Source organism: Polyodon spathula, chromosome 8, assembly GCF_017654505.1.
Source record: "Polyodon spathula isolate WHYD16114869_AA chromosome 8, ASM1765450v1, whole genome shotgun sequence".
NCBI lineage: Eukaryota > Metazoa > Chordata > Actinopteri > Acipenseriformes > Polyodontidae > Polyodon > Polyodon spathula.
In genome coordinates, this window is record NC_054541.1 from 16446605 (window position 1) to 16468203 (window position 21599).

The 21599-nt window shown below is 41.5% G+C and overlaps 1 protein-coding gene across 1 annotated transcript in view; it reads left to right on the top strand.

Annotated features, from left to right (window-relative positions):
- LOC121319526 (uncharacterized protein C12orf56-like) overlaps window positions 1-21599 on the top strand; it is a 41105-nt gene that overhangs the window by 17805 nt on the left and 1701 nt on the right. Inside the window, exons 4-11 of the mRNA XM_041257045.1 lie at window positions 9689-10037; window positions 12069-12154; window positions 12758-12902; window positions 13811-13917; window positions 14492-14581; window positions 15640-15766; window positions 16359-16433; window positions 17953-18030. Of these exons, the coding sequence (XP_041112979.1) occupies window positions 9689-10037; window positions 12069-12154; window positions 12758-12902; window positions 13811-13917; window positions 14492-14581; window positions 15640-15766; window positions 16359-16433; window positions 17953-18030 (1057 nt within the window). The remainder of the gene's footprint in view (window positions 1-9688; window positions 10038-12068; window positions 12155-12757; window positions 12903-13810; window positions 13918-14491; window positions 14582-15639; window positions 15767-16358; window positions 16434-17952; window positions 18031-21599) is intronic.

A 21599-nucleotide genomic window follows, 5' to 3' on the forward strand; every position in this document is an offset into this window, starting at 1 on the left:
CCACAAAATATGCCCCTCCATTTCCCTTTCTGCTACTAAACTCCTGGTTCACTCGGTCATTTTCACCCATCTTGACTACTGTGCTCCTTACCCTTGTGTACAAATCTCTCCATGGTCTTGCCCCACCTTATCTGGCTGCACTAATCACCTACTATGTCCCTCCCAATCCCTATTGTCCCTCTCTGTCCCACCCACGCCCTGTGCCCAATCTCGTTTCCGTTCCTTTTCCCTTCTTGCTCCCCTTCATTGGAATAGACTCCCACTTATCATAAACTAGTCAACCACACTATGTAGTTTCTGCTCCTCCCTCAAAACGCATCTCTTCTCCCTGCCCATCCTACTGATACCTCTGGCCCCTGACCTCCTGTTATGACCCTGCATGCCTGACCTTGACCTAGCCTCTATCCCTGTGCTTCACTTAAGCAACTAATCTGTCTCCCCCTCAGCCCAATAAAATTACATTCTTTCTTCACCCATTTTTCTTGAATGTACCATATTGTTTAAACTTGTAAAGAGCCTATACTCTAGTAATGTTTTTTTTTTTTTTTTTCCACATTGGAATTAGGTATTGTGTTCTCGCTATGCGAGATAGTCTGATTGTATGCACCATCTATTATCTGTCCCTGTGCTTCATGTTTTTGAGAAAGTCTCACCGATAATCAAATTAAAAAATTACAAAAGAGCATCACCTTTTTATAGCCTTGTGGAGGTTCCTTTTTCTAAATGGTATAACTCTAGTAATGTTTTTTTTTTTTTTTTTCCACATTGGAATTAGGTATTGTGTTCTATGCATGGGATGACATCTGTAAACGGGGTAAGATGTAGTGGAATTTTGACAAATACTTCACTATGATTGGTTGATTTCTGATATGTGGGTTATAATTTCTCATATTGGCATGTCTGTGTGAGTGTTTGGGCCTGGCTTATCTGTGCACATCGGATTCTGTGACGTGAACAAGGCTTTGAAAGTCTCTCCGCAGTCCATAAAGAGAGCACATGGTTGACTGACACAGTGCTTCATGATGATGATTAAGGGGTATACACAAGGCTTTGTAGCCCCTTGTCTTATTGTTACTGTTAAAAGGTTAATAACCCTTTGGTCCTTCCCATGGCTTGAAGGTCTCAGTAGCCCTGTGTTAGTCCTGGGTTTCAGAACTTCCTTTAATTACCTATGCAATTCAAATGATCAAGAGCCAGGAATTTGATGTTCAATAAATGATTCCTTCCTTATCGCTGTATGATCAACTCCTGTTAGTAAACCTACAGACAGACTGCAATACAGTTCAGAGACCTGGCTGTTTTTCAAACCCAGGATGGTGCCAGGTTATTACGAATTTCAAGCCCGGTTGTAATTTTCTTTCATTTTCCTGATTTGTGAAATGGAGCAGAAGAAAATCTTGGTAAATTCAGAACCCGCCAGATGCAATTTTGTCTTTTAGTTTTGTTATGGCCGATACGGTTCCCTGTTATGTGTCGCAGTTATTTGGAATGGACCGGTATGGTTTCCATTTAAAAAGAGGGTCATTAGGAGGATGAATTAATCATGCATTAGAGGTCATAGTAGGTGCTAACTCAATGATACAGCATTAATGTGGATGAACATACCCATGCACAGCGTCTATGTGTATGTAGAGCAGACTTTGAATAAATAGTCTTGCACTTCTCTCATTTTGCCGTATAAACATTGCAGCTGACCTCGATAATTCATACCTTTGACAGTGGTTAAAGGTTTAGGAAAAATGTAACTCTGAACTATTAACATCCCTATTTGAAACCACTGACCAGACTCTTTTCACTTTGGAACCCAGATCTACAGAGGTTAAATAAATGAAAGGCTTGTGAACCTGCCCACTGTGCCACCCTCTTAAGTCAGTGAGAGTAAAGATTAATTGACGCGCTGTCACTACAGGCGCATCTCTGGTCAACAGGCTTGCTTGAAGACAATGTTCACTATTACCATGGTAATTGTGTTTGCTCTTTACAACTTCCTGTTCAAACTCTCAGTGGAGGATTGCGTAGCAGCGTCGGTTTACACTTCCCTGGTTGTCATGGAAACGAAACACTCTAAAGGGTACATTTTTCTTCTGGATGAAATCCATGTTTTAATGAGCTGACACTCTGAATACTAATTGCTTTCAGAATGAATTCTTTTTGCTAGGGGTTGAGTTATTTGTACTCTTTGATAAGTGTATGTAATACATTAATTTATTAGAAGCAATTTTCAATTGATTTTTAAATAAATTAGTGAAAGAGCTGGAACAACCAGGCTTCAGCCAAAGAGCCAGTTACCTTTCTGTAGGTACAGTTGCAGCAAATGTACTGCAAACCTCCAACATCTGACACATGAAAATAGATAGGCCCTACACTATTAAGAAGAAGAAGAAGAAGAAGAAGAAGAAGAAGAATGTTAGAGCAAATTTAAGGTAGTTGTTTTGCTTTTTAAACTGTAAGACGACACTTCAAAAAATGACAGCTACAAGCAGGAATTCAGTACTATATTTTTCAGAATTGAAGAGGGGGTTTAATTTAAGAAGGTGTATTTACTTTGACTGCAATTTCGAATTTTTTTTTTTGTCGAACTATGTGTTTCAAATTCTAGTGAGATTTCATAACAAGAGCATGAAGTTTGTTTGAAAACGTTTTTGACGGGTTTAATCACAACAAAGCACAGTCACTGTCAGCCTACTCAGGATAGAGTGGATTTCAGGATTGGGTTCACACCATCACTGTGAGGATCCAGTACCACAGGGAAACAGTCTGCATTGTACTGGACACATTGGTACAGTTAGAGAGTATGATACTATACATATTTAATTGATATGACCTTGGTATATATTTTGAGTAGTTTTCTGTTTTTAGTTATTTTTATTAAAATATAATTTATGATTGACTGTAAAACGCTCATGACAACAATTAGTATACAACATAATTGCATTAATATGTAACATTTTATGCTTCACCTTTCACAACTGGACAGGTTACTGCAGAGGGAATCCACTGCTTTTTAAAAACATGGGGTCCATTACTTTAAGCCCTGGGGGGGTGGGGGGGAGGGCAAAACTAAAGATCTCCTGTCATGTCCTGTTTTTAAACTCTTTTCTGCACATTCTGAATCTGCTGTAATTTAACAGTGATATTTTTCAGTAGTTGTATGCATCGCAGTCTGTTATTCGTGGCAGCATAATTAAAAAGAACAATGTGTTACCAGGAGCACATTTGTTTAGGGTTTTCAGTAAAACTGTTCTTAGGAATTTCAAGAATCACACCAAGGAGAAGTTTTTTGGCAACATTTACTTTTATTTAAAAGAAAAAAGAAGAATTAATTTTCAAATCGTTTAAAAAAAAAAAAAAAAAAACAACAAAAAAAAAAAAAAAAAAAAAAAAAAACCTTGTGTTGCATTTGCTGAATTTGGTGTAAATCCATTGTTTCTGTGTGCAAGTCAGATGGGAAAGGTCTACCTACGCTCTTTCTACATGAAGCTTTTAACAACAACAAAAAAAATCTGTTCAAATTGAAAACTCAAAATGATTCACCGGAAAGAAAACATTTTAAAAAAATCTCCTGCTGATCTTCTGTCCCAGTTTACCGAGTCAATCATTATTGCACCTCGTATAGACTATAACAGAGGCAGCATGATGCGTCACAAAGAATGCAAAGACGCCAATCCAGGGGAGATTTTTAAAGAGGTTCCTGCCTGAAAACCGATGACTTGTACAAGAGCAATTCAAACCACACTATTTTAGAGGAGGTCTTATATTAAGATGCTCCCACCTTGGATAAAATGAGTTGAAGTTGCAGGATGTACATACTGAAACAAAAAAGGACAGCAAATTTAAATTATTGTTTTTGGGGGTAAAAGCATCTTACTGGCAGCAAAGGGTGTCAGTCATTCGGGGAAGCAGTTGAAGGGGTGGGGACAACTTTCTTCTTCAGGTGAAGCGAATAAGGAAGTGCGAGACCTGAAATTAAAACATTTAAACAGAGATTTCTTTAACCCAGTCTAGTACCAGATGTCATGATTCTGTTTGCTATAATATGTGTTTCTTTCAAAACTGCACATTTCAGACCTACAATATATAGTGAATGGATATGCATGGCAGAAAAAAGTTTCTGAAATTATATTATTATCTATAATCTCTTTGAGCCAGAACAACATGTTTAGTAAATATAACGCTACTTGGACACCTACCATCTTGCACCTGGAGTGTAGAAAATTAAAAACAGCTTTAGAAAAGCTTTAGAAAAGGTCAGCCATTTCCTCATAGCATGCCTTCGTATTATCAGAGGCTCATTTATTGGATTCAGCGTTAGCTGTTGTCTCAGTTTCTAAGCAGATGCAGGGCTTGTAATGAAAGTAATTATCTGAATTCAGCTGCTAAATACAGGTTTTAAGAATACTTTATTTCCAAACATTGTACTTGCTGTGTAGATAAAATACACCGTGAATGTTCACAGAGTGTTTTGGTTATTTCACTCACGAGGATAGCTGTAAAAAACCCACTGACCACTTCGGGGCACTTTGTGGCTCTCCTCATTCATGGAATGACTACAGTATTCTATGAGCATTCCTGGTGTATCCTGTGTGTACAGGAGAAGCTGTCCTGAAGTGTGTCCATAGGCCTTATTTACATGTACTTGTAGAGAACGTCAGTCATGCTCATGATACGGACAATCCAGCCAATGAAATATCCCAGGATATATACAGGGGTTACAGGAAGGGACTCCATTGAATGTTAATGTGCACATACTGTGGCTGTTGATCATGATGATCCTACTTTAGCATTTCTGTGAGTTAAAAGATTCAAACTTGTATTTTTCAAGCATTTAGGCATGTATCCACAAGCAGACACTGAGCAGTATTGGTTAGATTATTATTATTATTATTATTATTATTATTATTGTTTATTTATTTATTTATTTATTTATTAGCAGACGCCCTTACCTAGTATGATTTAATATTGGGGCAGTTCAAGAGCAGATAAGTGTTGATAGTTACTTCAGGTTTAGATACAAGTGCAAGTGAAATACTAAATACTAAAGATTGGGTTAAGTGCAGGATTAAGTACAGTAAAATAGGGAACACATAAGTGCATTAGAGGCAGTGTTATATTATCCAGAAGGGAAGAGTTGAGTTTTACAGGTGTTGTCTGAAGAGGTGTGTCTTGAGGAGGTGCCGGAAGGTGGTTAGGGGCTGGGCAGACCTGACATCCATAGGAAGGTTGTTCCACCACTGCAGGGCGAGGGTGGAGAAGGAGCGGGCTCTGGAGGCAGGGGAGCATAGAGGAAGTACAGCCAGTACAGCAGGTGGAGCGGAGAGGTCGGGTGGGGGTGTAGGGAGAGATGAGGGTCTGGAGGTAACTAGGTGCAGTCTGGTCAAGGCATCGGTAGATGAGTACAAGAGTCTTGAACTGAATGTGAGCGATGATCGTGAGCCAGTGGAGTAGCATGGGAGAAGCAAGGCAGAGAGAATACCAGGTGAGAAGCGAGCAGTACTGGATGAGCTGGAGTGGATGGGTGGCGGATGCAGGGAGGCCAGCCAGGAGGGAGATTACCAGGGTCTGGACAAGGAGTTGCATGGAGTGGTTGGTGAGGAAGGGTCAAATTCTATGTATGTTGGTCAGGAAGAATCGGCAAGTGCGTGCGAGAGTGGAGATGTGCTGGGAGTAGGAGAGGCAGGGGTCAAGGGTTACTACCAGGTTCTTGGCTGAGGAGGAGGGAGAGAGCATGGTAGATTCCAGAGGAATGGAGATAGAGAGAGCAGAGGAGGGGGAAGATGAGGAGTGGAAGAAAAGGAGGTCAGATTTAAAGTGGTTGAATTTGAGGTGATGCGAAAGAAGAGTATTTAGCAGAGGAGAGGGTAGAGGAGAAGGAGGAGAGGGGGGAGCGGTAGAGTTCTAGGGCAGTAGGGAGTTTGGTTTTCTTCCATTTCTTTTCAGCAGAATGCAGTTTGGTTCTTGCCGGACGGAGCACAGAGAGCCAGGGTTGGGGGGGGACGGGACGACGGAGACAGAGGGAGTCAAGGGAGGAGGTGAGGGAGGAGAAGGGGGTGGAGGTAGCAGAGTCCACAGAGAGTTGGGAGGAGTCGATAGGAGGGAGGTGAGAGAGAGAGCAGTGGAGGCAAGGACAGGGTGAAAGAGAGAGGAGGTTACGACGGGAGGTGTCAGTGGGGGCAGGTGGTGTAGGGAGAAAGGGGTGAGACGGAGAAAAAGATGAAATAGTGATCAGAGAGGTCCAAAGGGATGACAGAGATGGTGGAGGGGCAGCAGGCCCTATAGAAGGTGAGATCCAGTTTATGGCCAGCTTTGTAGGTAGAAGGGGATGGAGAGAGAGAGAAGTTGAAAGAGTGAAGGAGAGGAAGGAATCCGGCAGAGTGGATGGGGTTGGAGAGATGGATATTGAAATCCCCTAATAGGAGAGTTGGGGTAGACTGAGATGGGAGGGAGGAGAGGAGATAGTGAGTGAGAGGTCCAGGGGGACAGTACAGAACAAATAGTAGGATTTGACAGGGGGAGGTTAGCTGGACAGTGTCAAATTCAAAGGTGTTAACAGAGAGTGAGGAGAGGTCAGAGGGGACACAAAAGAGAAAGGAGGGAGCAGACCAGTCTCACCTCCCCATCCACTGAGACATGGAGTATGGGACAGGACATGGAGAGAAGACAGGGCAGCAGGAGTTACAGTGTTATCAGGAGAGCCAGGTTTCAGTGAGAGCAAAGAAATCGAGAGAGAGGTGGGAGGCAAAGGCAGAGATGAAATCAGCTTTGTTAGCAGAAGAGTGAGTGTGGGAGAACAGAGTGGGGGGGGTATAGGGATGAGGTTAGAGAGGTTAGGGGAGCAGTGGCGGAGAGAGGACAGAGGACGGGAGAGGACAGAACAGGGATGTGAGAGACAGTCATAGCAGAACAGGTGAGACAGATAGGTACAGTAGTAGTAGGAGCAGGAGTTGTGGGGGGAGGGTACAGACATTCAGAGTGCTTCCAGAGTGCTGCTAGATTTGGATTTTCTCCAACAGCCTCTCCTCAAAGAACTCACACAGCTAGACTCCCGGCTCTTTGGTAGAGAGGCTGTTCGGTTGGCTGCCGCTTCGTGCTGGTGCACAAATAGGCTAGCTACCTGTTATACTAAACTGCGCTAAAGACAATACTTAAGCAGTACAATAGTTTCAGTGCACTTCAGTGGGATCAGGCAACTACAAAATGCTGTGTGGAAACCAATCAAATTGCAAATCGACCTCTATTCAATTGAACCACACTAACATTTAAAACAACACCACCTTTATAATGTTACTTAAATGCAGCTAATGTTAAGAGTTGGAATGAGGCCTCTAGTAGCCACTGAGAGAGATTTGGAAAAGGTCCTCTGGCTACCTGTCCTCACTCTGACTGCCACAGCTCAGACTGCCCTTGGACGTGTGGCCCTTCGACGGCTGGCATTCTAAGACACTGATTGCCAATTCATACTATTATGTAGGCCTGGAGCCATATATTTTACACAAAATTTGCATCACAATTCAACACACCCCAACACTTAATTACTAGTTTTTAAGTGCAGGCTGGTTACCTTTAGCAGGCAACGATTTTAACTAACAATTAAACTACAATCCACTTACCTATTTCAACGCTGATTCAAACAGCAACACAAGTTCCAGCTAGGAGCAAAAGCAGATACCACACACGTTTGCAGAGTATACTCTTAAAACTAGATTGCACTACTATGTTAAATGCTAGTCTGCACAGAGTTGATGCACTTGGTTTCTGTTCACAAATTAACATGTAAGATTTCTATTGGTTTTAATTGTAGCTGTGATGGCCGATGTAGCTGATGCAAAATTAAACTTAAACCCTAAAAAGTGAGCTTGACTATTAAACGCTCAGTAGGGCTGAATTTAGAAATACTGTAAATAAAACTGGAAGTCTTGCTGTATGTGTGGGTCTCGTGATGCTTTCCACAGTTTGAGAGAAGCCAATTTATAATCTTGTATTATGGGCTCCATAGGGTTCAGTACCTCACTGTTCTAGTCTCCTATTCTGGGCTCTGTAGGGTTCAGTACCTGCCTGGACTCCACAAGGGGCTGTTTTGTGGTGTTGTGAAGCAGACAGAGCCCCTTTCAAGTGGAAATGTCAAGCTGCAAAGCGATCTTCTGCTCATGCAGACCAGCAGAGCTCAGGTTGCCTTTGATACTGTAATGTGAAGCTGGCATTTTCCAGGGAGGGTAAGATGAAGGCACTGTGCCTATCCCCCTCTCAAAGGCTGCATATCTAACTCAACCTCTGTTTTTCAGCGTCGAGTCAGAACAAGCGTCACTGGAAGGTCAACACCTCCATGTAGTCGGGAACGCTCAGTTGAATGATGATGGACTACAAGATTTTAAATGCATTAAAAAATAACCATATTTTTTATTCTAATCATTTAAATGTCGTGAATGAAAATAGACTATAGCTGGTGATCTGTATATTTTCATATACATTTCGATACAGAAGGAAACCCTTGTTGTGGATGCCACTGTGTTTTCTGTTGGCTAGCTCTCCAGCTCTTTGAGTCAGTGAGTTCATTGAGTCTACAGCCATCATGGTTGAAATCAGGAACACGCTTTAGTGGTGTTGCTGGTCATCGTTGCGTTTAGGTTTGCACCCACAGTCTCTTCTGCAAACTTAAACATGCCCTGTCCCACAATCATGGTAAATGTATCTACTGCAGTCTGTTCAACTCGCACCCCAATGCATTCTGGGAAATGTAGTCCTGCTGTTAAAGGTACCTGAGACAGGTATAACATATCAGAATGCATTGCATTTTTTTTGTTTTGTTTTGTTTTTTTGTTTTAAATAGGATTCAACTAAATACTGGAAAATACACTTTGAAAATACCTAAAATAACATTTACATGTGATGCTTCATCAAGCAGTTTAGAGATATTTCTGACACATTGTTCCGTTCACAGTCATTACTGTTATACATCCTTATACATACATAGCACAGTTTTGTCAAATGCCATTTTTTAACTACTGTTTGGTAGTTGGAGCAACTGAATCCATGTAGTTAGAGTCACTATTTTAAAAGTTCCCCATAGAGGAAGCATAGGTAAGCATTGTAAAACCTGTGCAAAAATACTATGAAACTTTTATAAGGGCAAATCTGCAATGATTATATCACAGGGATAAAGACCAAAGCATGATGCTGCGTGATGGCGGAATAAAGAACTGGCCAATGCTGTCTGAAGTAAATTGGACCCATTAACCAGAGACAGGGAACTTTATTCCAATTGTATATTAACAAGGTTTAAGAAAGACTGAAACAGCTTCATGTAAGTATATTTAGTAAGACGAAGCAGGGTTCTCTATTGGTGTTTTTTGTGTAATGGTAGCTTGTAATAGGCTTTAGGATGAGCATTCAGTGCGTCAGCCTGTCTGTGATAATGGACCTCAAGTAGTTCACTAGCAGACAAGTGCACTATAGTCTAATCTGAGGTCCATTTATCACCCATTTGGCCATTTGATCAATGGAATGTACGAAAGTTCTGTCTGTTGCAGGTTTATTTTTGTTCCAAACATGCTTGTTCTTGATGAACTGTTGCCTGTTTCACAGAGCTTTCAAACTTTTCAATACGTTGTTTGATTCCATTAGTTTCAATTACAGTGTCGGATTCTTGGCTGAGCTCTCTGTACTTTTAACAAGCTGAATGTTACTGTTGCAGGGGCACCATAGAGACCAAAGACTTCAGGGTGAAGCAGAGCAGATCCTCCTCCGACCTGCAAGGCCCGAGTCTCTGTGACAGCAGGGATCCTCCGGCCTGCCCTCGGCCCCTTCCCGGGCCCCGCTCCGCAATGTCGCTGTCGTCCTGCCTCTCCACCCTGGCGCTGAGCTCTCCTGGGCCAGCCAGCGTCCGTGCTCTCCATGCGTGCTCCTCCTCCATCCTCACAGACTGGGGCCAGCAGGCAGAAGCAAGCGAGCCGCGGGCTGCACGGGAGCTGCACCTGTATGTTGTGACCAAGTCCTCGCCCATATTCCTGCACTTGAAGAACTCCTGGAACAATTACATTATAGTAAGTGTTGAAGTGACAGGATCGAAGGCCAGCGAGTGTCTTAAGCATTATGCAAAAGAAAATATGGGATATTTTTTTAAAATAATAATAATATTTTCTATAAAACTAATTGGCTAATGACATTGCCTGCCACTATGCCACCGAATAACATGCCAGAGGAAGCCATCTTGCACATTTTGTACATTTGTTTTTTAACTCACCAGGCAAATTATATGTCATGATTTAGCAGGTAATGATCTCTGCGTCTGACATTAATGCTCATTTGTATTGATGGTCTGTGTGATCAGATTGAGACAAACATTTCTGAAATGTAGCCTTTGTTTGCTAACTACAAGCCAAAAAACAACTCTAAGAATTTATACAAGTGAATGTTTGTAGTAAGTTTCATTGCAATTTCTATTTAGCTCCAAATATACAACTTCCATGTGACAAATGTGACATACAGGCAGTTACCCAGTTATTACAATGTAATTACGTGGATATTCATGACCTGTAATATACAAAGCAACCATCATTGAATATATACTACAGATGGGTACTAGGAGTGCAGTGTCTGTTTTGATTCCAAAGCAATATATATATATATATATATATATATATATATATATATATATATATATATATATATATATATATATATATATATGATATATCTGACTGACACTGGGGGGGCTGGGCGGATACCTCATTAGGGTTTAGTGCCACGGGGAGCGCTCAAACTGACAGCACCCCATTTACCAGAACACATAAGAACAAACAGATTCAAGTTCTAATCCGCAAGGAAAGTCACACACATGTTTCAGCCAAAAAGCCTTCATCAATGTGCATACACAGCTTCAATACAGACATCAATTAGGGAGGGAAAGCTAGGTCGGCCAGGGTGTCCTCAGCTCACCGTGCACCAGCGACCCCTGTAGTCTGGCCAGGTGCCTACGGGCTTGCCTGTAAGCTGCCCAGGGCTGCGTTGTCCTCCAACGCTGTAGTACTGAGGTGGCTGCATGGTTAGTCTGCAGTGTGTAAAGAAGCGGTCGGCTGACGACACACACCTCGGAAGACAGCGTGTGTTTATATTCGCCACTCCCGAGTCAGCGCAGGGGTGGTAATGGTGAGCTGAGCCTAAAAATAATTGGACATTATTAAATTGAGGAGAAAATAATAAAAAATAATAATTGGCGATGACTAAATTAAAAAAAAAAAAAAAGTGATAGTGAACTACTTCAGAGTGTGGAGGGAGGTTTATTTGGTTCAATTAAATAATTTAGAACCGGGTTGGACCAGGAGTGGAAGGAATAACTTTGGCCACCCCTGATCTAAACAGTGGCAGATGTAGACATTACTGCACCACTTTTTAAATATTGAATCCGGTCCAAACCTGTGATTTGACTTGCTTTTAAGGACTAAAATACTACTGGAGATGTTGTTTTTCTGAGTCCCCTCCCCTTCTTTTAATGGTCCGTCACCACTTCGAGTAATTGACTAGTGAGTTAGATGACCCTTTGACTGGTCAGCCAATGGTAAACTAGGTAAACACGGAGATCACTGGAAACGAGAACGAAGAAGTAGATTTCAGCACATTTGTACACTTTTTTAATTACAAGTAAACAGTTTACCAAAGCAAACTTAAATCAGAGGTCATTGAACTATAGAGCGTAGCACCTTGTCACTCAGGCACTCAGTCAGTAACATACCTCTCACGTGTCACCACTTACTACAGCCTTTTAGAATTACCTGCCCTAATCAGCTAATTACTTCATTTATTAAACAATCACGAGGCTGGATTGGAGGGGACTGACCACAGCATTGTGATGTGACCCCTCACCCTGCCGCAGACCTACAGGAAAGGAAGTTACCAATGCTTTTAAAAAACAGTGCATGTTGATTGCATGTTATTTTAGGTACAGGGTATAAATTCTATTACTATGCTTAAAACTTAAAAAAAAATTACAAAATTTTAATGAATCTATTAAAACTTGTTGAATGTAATGCTTTTTAAATTTTATTTCAAACCTGACATCATCTTTGTACTTGCAGCAGTCAACTCTAATGCAAGATCCTCAGTACAGTAAGAAGTTCAGGGTTCAGTTGACCTCCCCAGGCCAGGGCCAGAGAACATGTAGGTAAGAGCACCTGATCCATTGAAACCTATTCAGTAATGTATGCATTACTGTTATTACAACAACCGCGCACTTATAGAGCGCCTTTCAAGGTCCTCTCAAAGCACTGAACACATTTCAGCAGAGCAAAATAAAACTAAAATAGTTTTAAATGAATAAGAAAGGTTTTTGCTGTTATTCAGCTGTTTAAAATCAACTCACACCTTAAGGCAATATACCAGGAAATACCTTTTCAGAGAGATGCATTTTTAAAGGTGATTTAAAAACAGGGACAGACTCTGCTTGTCTGACTGAAGGTGGTGAGGAATCCCAAATCCTCTGGTGAGGTACGGTAAGAGAACATCCTTTCACCCCTGGGATGTATTTTAAACCGTGGAAGTTGCACCAAACTGGCATCCTGTGAGCGCAGTGCACGGCCTGGGATGTATGGAGATAATACTTCAGTGCAATATAATGGAACAAGACCATTTAAGTAGTAATGAATGTCCCTACCAAGTGTTATCACAATTAGATGAAGTGTTCTCTAGCTGTATCTAAATCTGCTGCTGCTCTTGCTGCTGCTGTGCGTGTGTGTTGATTGGGCTGTTGTTTCTCCCTGCTGTCCAGCTCAGAGCAGGCAGTGAAGTTGTTCAGTCAGCTGACCTACGAGCTGTTTCAGGAGGACAGCACGCTGGAGAAGACCTATGCCCTGGTGCAGGAGCTAAAGACAGCGGCTCAGAGGAACTTCATGCTGAAGAGGCTCTTCTGGAAAGTAAGACCCGGGTGCACACCTCCTCAGTACAACCAAGGGACTCAGCCCAGTGAATATCACCACTAATTTTCTCAGTGAACTTCCACTGGAAGTCTGGACCATGGTCTGTTCAGCAGAATGGCTCTTGGAGTCAACCCTGTTCCTTGTGAAACTTTATAAGTGAATATGTTGTGTAGAGTGTCTCTTACTTCATAAGAGATGTCATCTCGTGCAGTTTAGGCAAACCTGAAGCTGAAGCTTAGTAAAATGTTTCAGTCCAGAATCAACCACCACAGTCCCTGAATAATGCTTGTAGGCCTGCAGGTGCTGTGTCGCGGTGAGACTGTTTATTAAAAACAAAAGTGCAGCCGGAGAAACGTGTGTTTCTAAAAAGTTTATAGTAATTTTGAAAATTGATTCTTTGAAGAAACTAGTGTCAAGTTCAACGAAAGAGTGAAGTTAATAGGATGATCCATTTACAAAAAGTACCAGTTATGTACATTGGAATTAGGTGTGGGATGAGATCTGTACACAGGATGAAATGTACTGGAATTTTGGCAAGTACTTCACTTGTGATTGGTTGATTTCTGATATGTGATTTATAAGTGAATATTGGTGCAGTCTTGGCTAGTACCTGCTGCCAGCAAAGCATCTCGATTCAGCCTCTGTCAAGCTGGGACAGATCTATTGTCTTGCCCAGCATGACTGAATCTGACTTCAACAGGGAGATGCAGCTTGTATATGTAATAGATCTATTTGCATAACATGTGAATCTGTCATGTGAGGCCATTTACACAAGTGTGTGCTGTATACTGCTGATATAATGGCATAGCTTTCATCCACCCTGTTTTTATTATATGTATTATTTTATTATTATTATTATTATAGTTTGGTGACTGGTATTGTCTTTTTTTTTCTCTCTATTTTAGTCAAATGATCTGTTTCCTTTCCTGATCAAGAAACTTTCTGATTACTTGCCAAAGTCTCATAATGTACCTGGACAACTCGACCAGGGCCACCAAGCTGACATGTTGGTGTAAGTAAACACTTAGTGGCCCAGACCTCACAGGGGAGCTACTTCATTACTGTATATTGCACCTAGAACTCCTGCAATGCCTCATAGTCTGCATACTGTAATATATCATTCATTGGGGTCTGTCACAGTTTACCCTTATATGCATTCAGTTCTACTAGAAATAAGGCAGGCCCAGTTTGTTTACTTTCTCCAAATGCAGTTTTAACTGTAGGGTTACAAGCTCCCCCCGTCTGTCCCTTAAAATCTCATAGACATTACAAAACTCAGAGCCTTCTAGATATGCTTGTGTGAATATTTGCGGCAGTAGGGGGGGGGTATACATGTCATCATCATGCACTACTCTGGTTGGACGACCATGTTACTGAGAAAATTAGGAGAATGCAGGAGAGGCAGTTTACATTATTTAAAAGCTGTGGAGTGAAATTTGAAACATTTGCTTAAAAAGAAGAATAAAAAGAAAGATGTTGGGTGCAAAGATGTTGTGGAGCAGTGCTAACGTTGCAGCTGCTAGTAAGAGGTTTTGAATGTTGAGGCCTTGCCGTGTGAGTTTTCACAACAGCCCTATCTCTTGTAGGGTCTGTATAATGATTGCACAGACTCTGGCACTGATGTTCAGAGAGACAGACACTGAGGCGGCTCGGACCAGCATCCTTACAGCTAAAGGGTGAGTGTGCACATATTATACACACTACATTGTGACACAGGGATGCTTTGTTTTTCTTCACAGTAACACTCAGTTCTAGTTTAGGGAACACATTCCTCTACAAGGAGGACTTGGCTTTTACATTTCAGTGTACATTTTAAAACCTTTTTGCTTAAGGGAGTCGTCTTCTTCTTAGCGTGTGCTGTTCTTGCGCAGCCAAGCAACTGCTGAATCAACAGCTGTGTGTAAAGCACGGAGACCACCCAGGAAACTTGTCAGCGGGTAGTCCTCCACAACGTGAAGCATAGTCTGTTTCTGCCCACATGAGCAGAGTGGGCTGTCTACGAGGCCCCAGTCATAAAGACACACTGCACACCAGTACGATAGCGATTGAGTAAAGCTTAAGGGAGAGATGAGGACCTTTTTGTGTCTTTGCTGGTATTTGTACATCAGTTTGGAATATCTAGATATCTTAGACAGCACTGTAGATGAAGCTGTACCTCTAACCCTAACCCTAACCCTCTGCTGATTCCTGCTACTGAACAACGTCATGCTTTCAACGCCACATTCTAACCTCTGACCATGTTAATGTTACAGACCACTGGCTTTCACACTTTACAAGCTGTATTCTGTGATTCTCTTAGAAAATAACCTCTTCACTGCCATGTTGCTTTATTGGACATACTGTACCAGTGCTGCATGCTGCATCAATGCTGCATACTGTACCAGTGCTGTATGCTGTATCAATGCTCATATGCTGCATACTGTATGAATGGTGCATTCTGTATCAATGCTGCATGCTCTATCAATGCTACATACTGTATGGATGCTGCATATTGTATCAGTGCTGCATACTACATAAATGCTGCATGCTCTCTCAATGCTGCATACTGTATGAATGATGCATGCTGTACCAGTGATGCATACTGTATCAATGATCCTTTCTGTACCAATCTTTTTCACAATTCCAGTATTACTTCATGTTTATAACCCATGCAATCTGATCTGACATTCCCCTTTAGATTGATTTGAATTTATCTTTGAAAACATGCAACTCGAGTGCTCTTTGTTTCTCGCAGGGGAGCAGTAACACAGACCCTGTTAATGGCTTTGGTCAGGGAACCCCAAATTCATAATGCAACGTCCAGGCCTGGCACTGTGCAGGTGGCTGATTCTGTACCAACGGACAGGGGCACAGAATCTGAGGTGAGACCTTTCTTTAAAGGATTAGCTGTGTAAACTATACAATCTTTGTCTCTTATCCATTATTTAAAGTTCATGAACTTTCTCTTAGGTTGAAGATTTAGACCCAGAGTCAGGGTCAATTCCTGTTTTTCAATTCCAATTCCATTTCAGAATCCTTTTTTAAATCAATTCCAACACATCAATACATTGCAATCAGCAGGATTCTGTTCAAATGAGCGTCTCACAGTGGCAAAAAAGGACTTCAATTTAAGTCACTGTTAGACATATTATTAAAAAGCTTAAAATGGGTCTCATGATCGGCCAATCAAAATAGCTTTTATCATGGCTGATGAAACAGGAGTGTAACTGAACAAGAGGGACTTTCAGTCACACCCGTTTACAGCTTCTTTATTTCAGGATGTTTTATTCGTTACAGTACGGCAGCTCCATTAACACACCTGCTAGAAAAGACATCCGGATTGAATAATACGATCCCTCATGAATGAGATGGCAATTGGAGATCAGAGCTTCTGTTTGCTGTCTTGCCAGCAGTAATTTTCCACTAATACAGTAGTGTGTTTTGTTGGCACTCAATACCCGTCCTGTCTCCCAGATACAGAAGCTGATAACAGAGTACTCTGAAGCAGCGACTGCTGTTCTGTATGAGATCATTCTCCTCACACATCAGGTGGGTAGAGATCTGTCCAGAAGCACTTACTCTAGTGCATGTGATAATGCTGGCTTTGAAACGCAATGCATTCTATTTTTGCATGGTATTTAGCAGTTTTCCCATGCTTGTCCAATGGTTATACTATGTATTGCCCATTGACCCTGGTTAGTCATGTTTATTAATATGCTTTACCATACCTCACTGTTCTTTACATTCCTTTCCTGTGCATTACCATGCATTCACTTTGCTATGCTTTTACTATGGCAAACTCTTAAAAGATCTTTACCTTTGCTTTTGTTACATTATTTAATAAATGCTCTTGCAACCAAAATATGCAGTCGAGAAAACACGTTTGTTAACTACAAAGTACTTGCAAATTGTTGCCCACGACAAAGGTTGAAAAAGTGACGGACAGCTTTCTGTTGTGGAGAAACCAATCAATTCCACTCCCTGTAGCTAGCATAACATCGCCACCTGCTGGTCTGCTGCGACACAGGTGCCTGTCTGCCACTTTTTAGAAAAAAAAAGCAACATTTATCACTGAGCACAGAAGTTGGAGGAAACTGTTTTCTGTTTATGTGGGATTATTGTTCATCATTTTACCCCCCAAATGTTTTTGGAGAGAAAGATTCAGGGATATCAAAGTATTAACTAGTCAAGGTGACGGAGATACCATTATAAAAGTGTAGTAAAGCACAGTGAAAGCATGGTAAAGCACAGGTAAGCACTGTAAAGAATAGTGAGCTATTGTAAAGCATATTAATAAACATGGTAAACCAGGGTAAACAATGATGATTGCATAGTATAACCATGGGAAAAACACGGTAAAACTGCAAAAATACAGTAAGCTCCAAAGCCAGCAGAGGTGGTTGAATACTTTGCTTCCATAAATCATATTTATACTCTTCTGGCTGTCAGTTACAGTTGAATTGCAGATCCAGATTTTATTTTCCTAGTATCATATATTTCTGCAGCTGACTGCTACACTTATTGGTAGAACGTAACCCAAGTCCTGTAGCTAGTCTCAGATTCTTCTTTCACACAAAAGCTGGCCTGGTAGAATGAGGAGATTGGGTTACCAGAGCTTACACAAAGAGTGCCTTTCTACCCTAGAGACAGAGCTGCCAGCGAGAGAACAGAAGGAGCATATCTCAGTAGAGAATAAGTAACTGATTAGTAGTCATAAATGAAGAAGAGCATCCTTTGATTTTTCCAGTGTTGATTTATTACACAAATCCACTGAAAACTGGATTTATCCATTTTCTAACCTCCTTTTAATGCCAGCAACATTACTACTGCACCCCCTTTTTGATGTGTTAAATATTTTTTTGGTATTTATTTATTAACTTGACCAGTTTGTTTTATTTAAAAAAAAAAAAAAAAAAAAACTAAAAAATCTGGTCTAACGTGGTAGTAAATGCTTGTGATCACATCCCTTGGTTTTGGTAATTCAATTTTACAACCAGTGGTGGGGAATCAGTTTCAGTTATTTAAAATCTTTGGTTTGCTGATCAGTTTCTTTTTCTTTGTTTCTCAGGGAAACCTAACGTCTGATTGGGGCCCGTTCATGACGGTGGGATGGGTCATGGCGGTGCTGCAGGGACTGCCCTCCACGGTAACATGCTGCGAGGAAGCAAGCTTGCTTCTGTTCTCTTTCACCCCGTCTAGAGAAGTCATTTACACATCCCTTCCCTGGTTCCGTTACTGGCTTCCTAACACAATAGCTTCCACTCAACCCTCACACCTCAGTCTTGTCCCCTCTCTCGCTCCATCCCACTGCTCCAACTCAACTAGGTAACTGTGTTCTCTGTGCAGCATAGGGGAGGAGATATACGCTTGCAGAGGGAGGCATTACAAATATAACACCTTAAAGGCACAGTACAGCTTAACAGAAGCATCACATAGGCCACATCGGGGTCTATTTTAATGATCTAAACCAGTGGGGGGGGGGATCCTAACCCCCATTGCATAGAAGTTTAACCCATTCCTGGTTTTTGCTATGCGTTTAATAAAACACACCTGAGCTTGTTACCTATACACTGGGGCGAATAAAGCACAAGTTAATACCTGGAATGGGTGAAACTGGTGTGCAATAGGAGTCTTATTTCCATCCCTGTATAAATTTAATTGTTTGCGTATCTATTTCTCTGTATTGTTATTGTATGTCGTTATGTTAATAAGTGGGTCAGTAAAATCATCCCCCGGGGGAAAACAATGAATACAGAGTTAAAGAACGGCTGTATTTAGACCCGCCGCTGTTAAGATCATTAATAGACCCCATTACAGGTACACTGATTCAGCTGAATTGTGTGGTGGTGGTGGTGATGGTTTTGTTTTAAAACTCATTTCACACTGACCTGTGCTGATCTCGAACCCAGGCCTCAGGAGGTGAAAGGCTTGTGGGAATAATGTTCGCGGTCCTGCCCCCTCGTGCAGAATGTAGAAATCGGTGCAGGAGCCTCGTCTAGTGAGTGTTCTGATTCTGAAGCTGCAGAAAGCCCAGGGATTGTATTCCTTACCTGACTTTATGCTGACACTCTGCATTGTGCTGGGGGATTGTTCAGTGACAATGCTGAATAAGAATCCATGTGCTGTGGAGACAGATTTTACCAGGCGAATCTACTGTTACCTGAGACACTATTATGCAGATCAATCCCCATTAACTAGCATGTCCTTTCAGAGATTGCTCAACTGCAGAGGGCCCTTGTTTTAATACAAGACTTAAGGAATCTTTTTTTTGTTGTTGTTGTTGTTGTTTTTTTTTTTAAGTTTTTTTTTTTTTAAACACTCTTAGATTAAACAGCACTTTAGAAAGTGGAAATTAACTTATAACCCTCTGAGAAAAAAATAATTTTATGAACTGCAAACTTGATTTAATTAATAATAATTGACATGATAGCATCATGGCCCAGGCTGGTTACAGGAAGGAATTTGATCCAGAGATGGAAAAGCTTCAGTTTAAGTGCAATTGTGCACTTTTATGAACCAAGCAAACAAAACAGGAACAAATAAACAAGCACAGGGGCCAAAATAAAAGGTTCAAACAAAACAAATACATAGACTTCATAATAAATGCACCCTCTTGTCCAGGCTGAGCAGTGCCATCACTGGCCATTCTCTAAACTCACCCCCCATACAAAGAATGTGGCATTCCTTTATATTGTAACGATCACTCTGCACAACTGAGAAGTAGTTGTACTGTCCTCCCTAAGGAGAAACTACTGGCCCAATATCTGTAACTAAGTCAGCAAGAGTGACAGACAGCAAAAGCAGGGACATGTCAATTTCACGAACAAACGGTTTATTGTTGTGAACTATAATGTAATAAATGAAATAAGGACAATAACTTATTGCAGAGAACATTTAGTTAGGTGGAAGGTACAGGTGAGTAAGAAAGTAAAGTGAACTAAACAAACATCCAAACAAAATAACACTAAAGTGAAATGAATGCGGTGTCCAGTGGGCCTCCAATAACCCCCCCCCCCCCCCCCCCCCCCCCCCCCCCCCACACACACACACACACACACACACAAAACACACACACACACAGGCAAAAAAGACAAAGGTAAATGAATAAGTATATGGGGAAAACAATTACAAACACAGTCTTGATGGCAATGGATGATAAATGAAATTTAGCCCTAACAAGTCCAGTGAAGCAATGCACATATAATCCAAAGTAACAAAAGAACAAAACCAAAATTACAGGAACCAACGTATCAAAGTAAAGTTGAAAAAAAACAGTAAACAGAAAAGGAATAATCTCACCAATTCCTTTTGAAGTCCCGAATAGAGTCCTATACTAATGATGACAGATGAAGGTTATTGAAAAAATAGCGATCGTAGAAAATGGTGAGTCTGTCTCATAGTAGCGGGTTGAATGTTGAACAGCCGTTTGGAAAATATCAGGAACAAAATGGAGACTGAACACACTAACAAAGACAACCCTAAACAGACCTTGAACAGCAAGTAAACTTAAACAAGTAACAGTGTAAACAAAAAAAGAAAAGTTTAGACAAAGTACAAGATTTTAACAAAAGAGTAAATGGATGCACCTGTATTTATCAAAAATAAAGTTAAAGTTACACTGTAATTAAGTAATGTGCTGTTTGTAAAATGGATTCCTGCTTCTGTTCTCTTTCACCCCGTCTAGAGAAGTCATTTACACATCCCTTCCCTGGTTCCGTTACTGGCTTCCTAACACAATAGCTTCCACTCAACCCTCACACCTCAGTCTTGTCCCCTCTCTCGCTCCATCCCGCTGCTCCAACTCAACTAGGTAACTGTGTTCTCTGTGCAGCATAGGGGAGGAGATATACGCTTGCAGAGGGAGGCATTACAATGGATTCCTCAAGCAAAAAGAGAGAGCTCTCCTGGCCTAGCCAGCCAGCTTTAATACAGGTACTGGCTTCCAAGGAGCTCTGAGACTGGAGGAGTGGATATCTGTATGAGCCAATGGGGAGAGAGGATGAACAAAGGGTGATAGCAAGGAATGATGGGAAATTGAGTTTTAACCTGGCCATGCTACTGACCCTGATAAAAGGGACAGGTGGGTGAAACTTACACCCACTTTATGGAGCAATTGAATTGCTACAATATACATGTGGCCATTCCCCAATTAGCACTCAGTTCTGGCATTAAAAGTAATGCTGTGTCAGGGGCTCCTGAGTGGTGCATCTGGTAAGGTGGAGTGCAGGATGCGCCCTATAGCCTGGAGGTCGCCAGGTCAAGTCCAGGCTATTCTATTGCCGACCGTAGGTGAGAGCTCCCAGGGGGCAGTGCACAATTGGCTGAGCTTTTGGCCAGGCTACTTGCCAATAAGCTTCCCATAGCTGCATTGTCCTTTGACAATGTAGCTCTGAGGTGGCTGCACGGTGAGTCTGCAGTGTGAAAAAAAAGTCGTTGGCTGACGGCACACACTTTGGAGGACAGCGTGTGTTCGTCTTCACCACTCCCGAGTCAACGCAGCGATGAGCCAAAAATAATTGGATATGCCAAATTGTAAGTAATGCTGTGTTATGTTATGTTATATGCTTCTAAGTGTTCGGGGGCTACGGCTATACAAGTTGAGTGTATTTTTCTTGCACAGTCTGCTTTGTCAGGCCTGTGAGCAAAGCCAGTTTAACAGATGCAAGTGTAACAGATATCCTGAGAATAAGGCATAGAAATAAAGAGCTTTCTTTA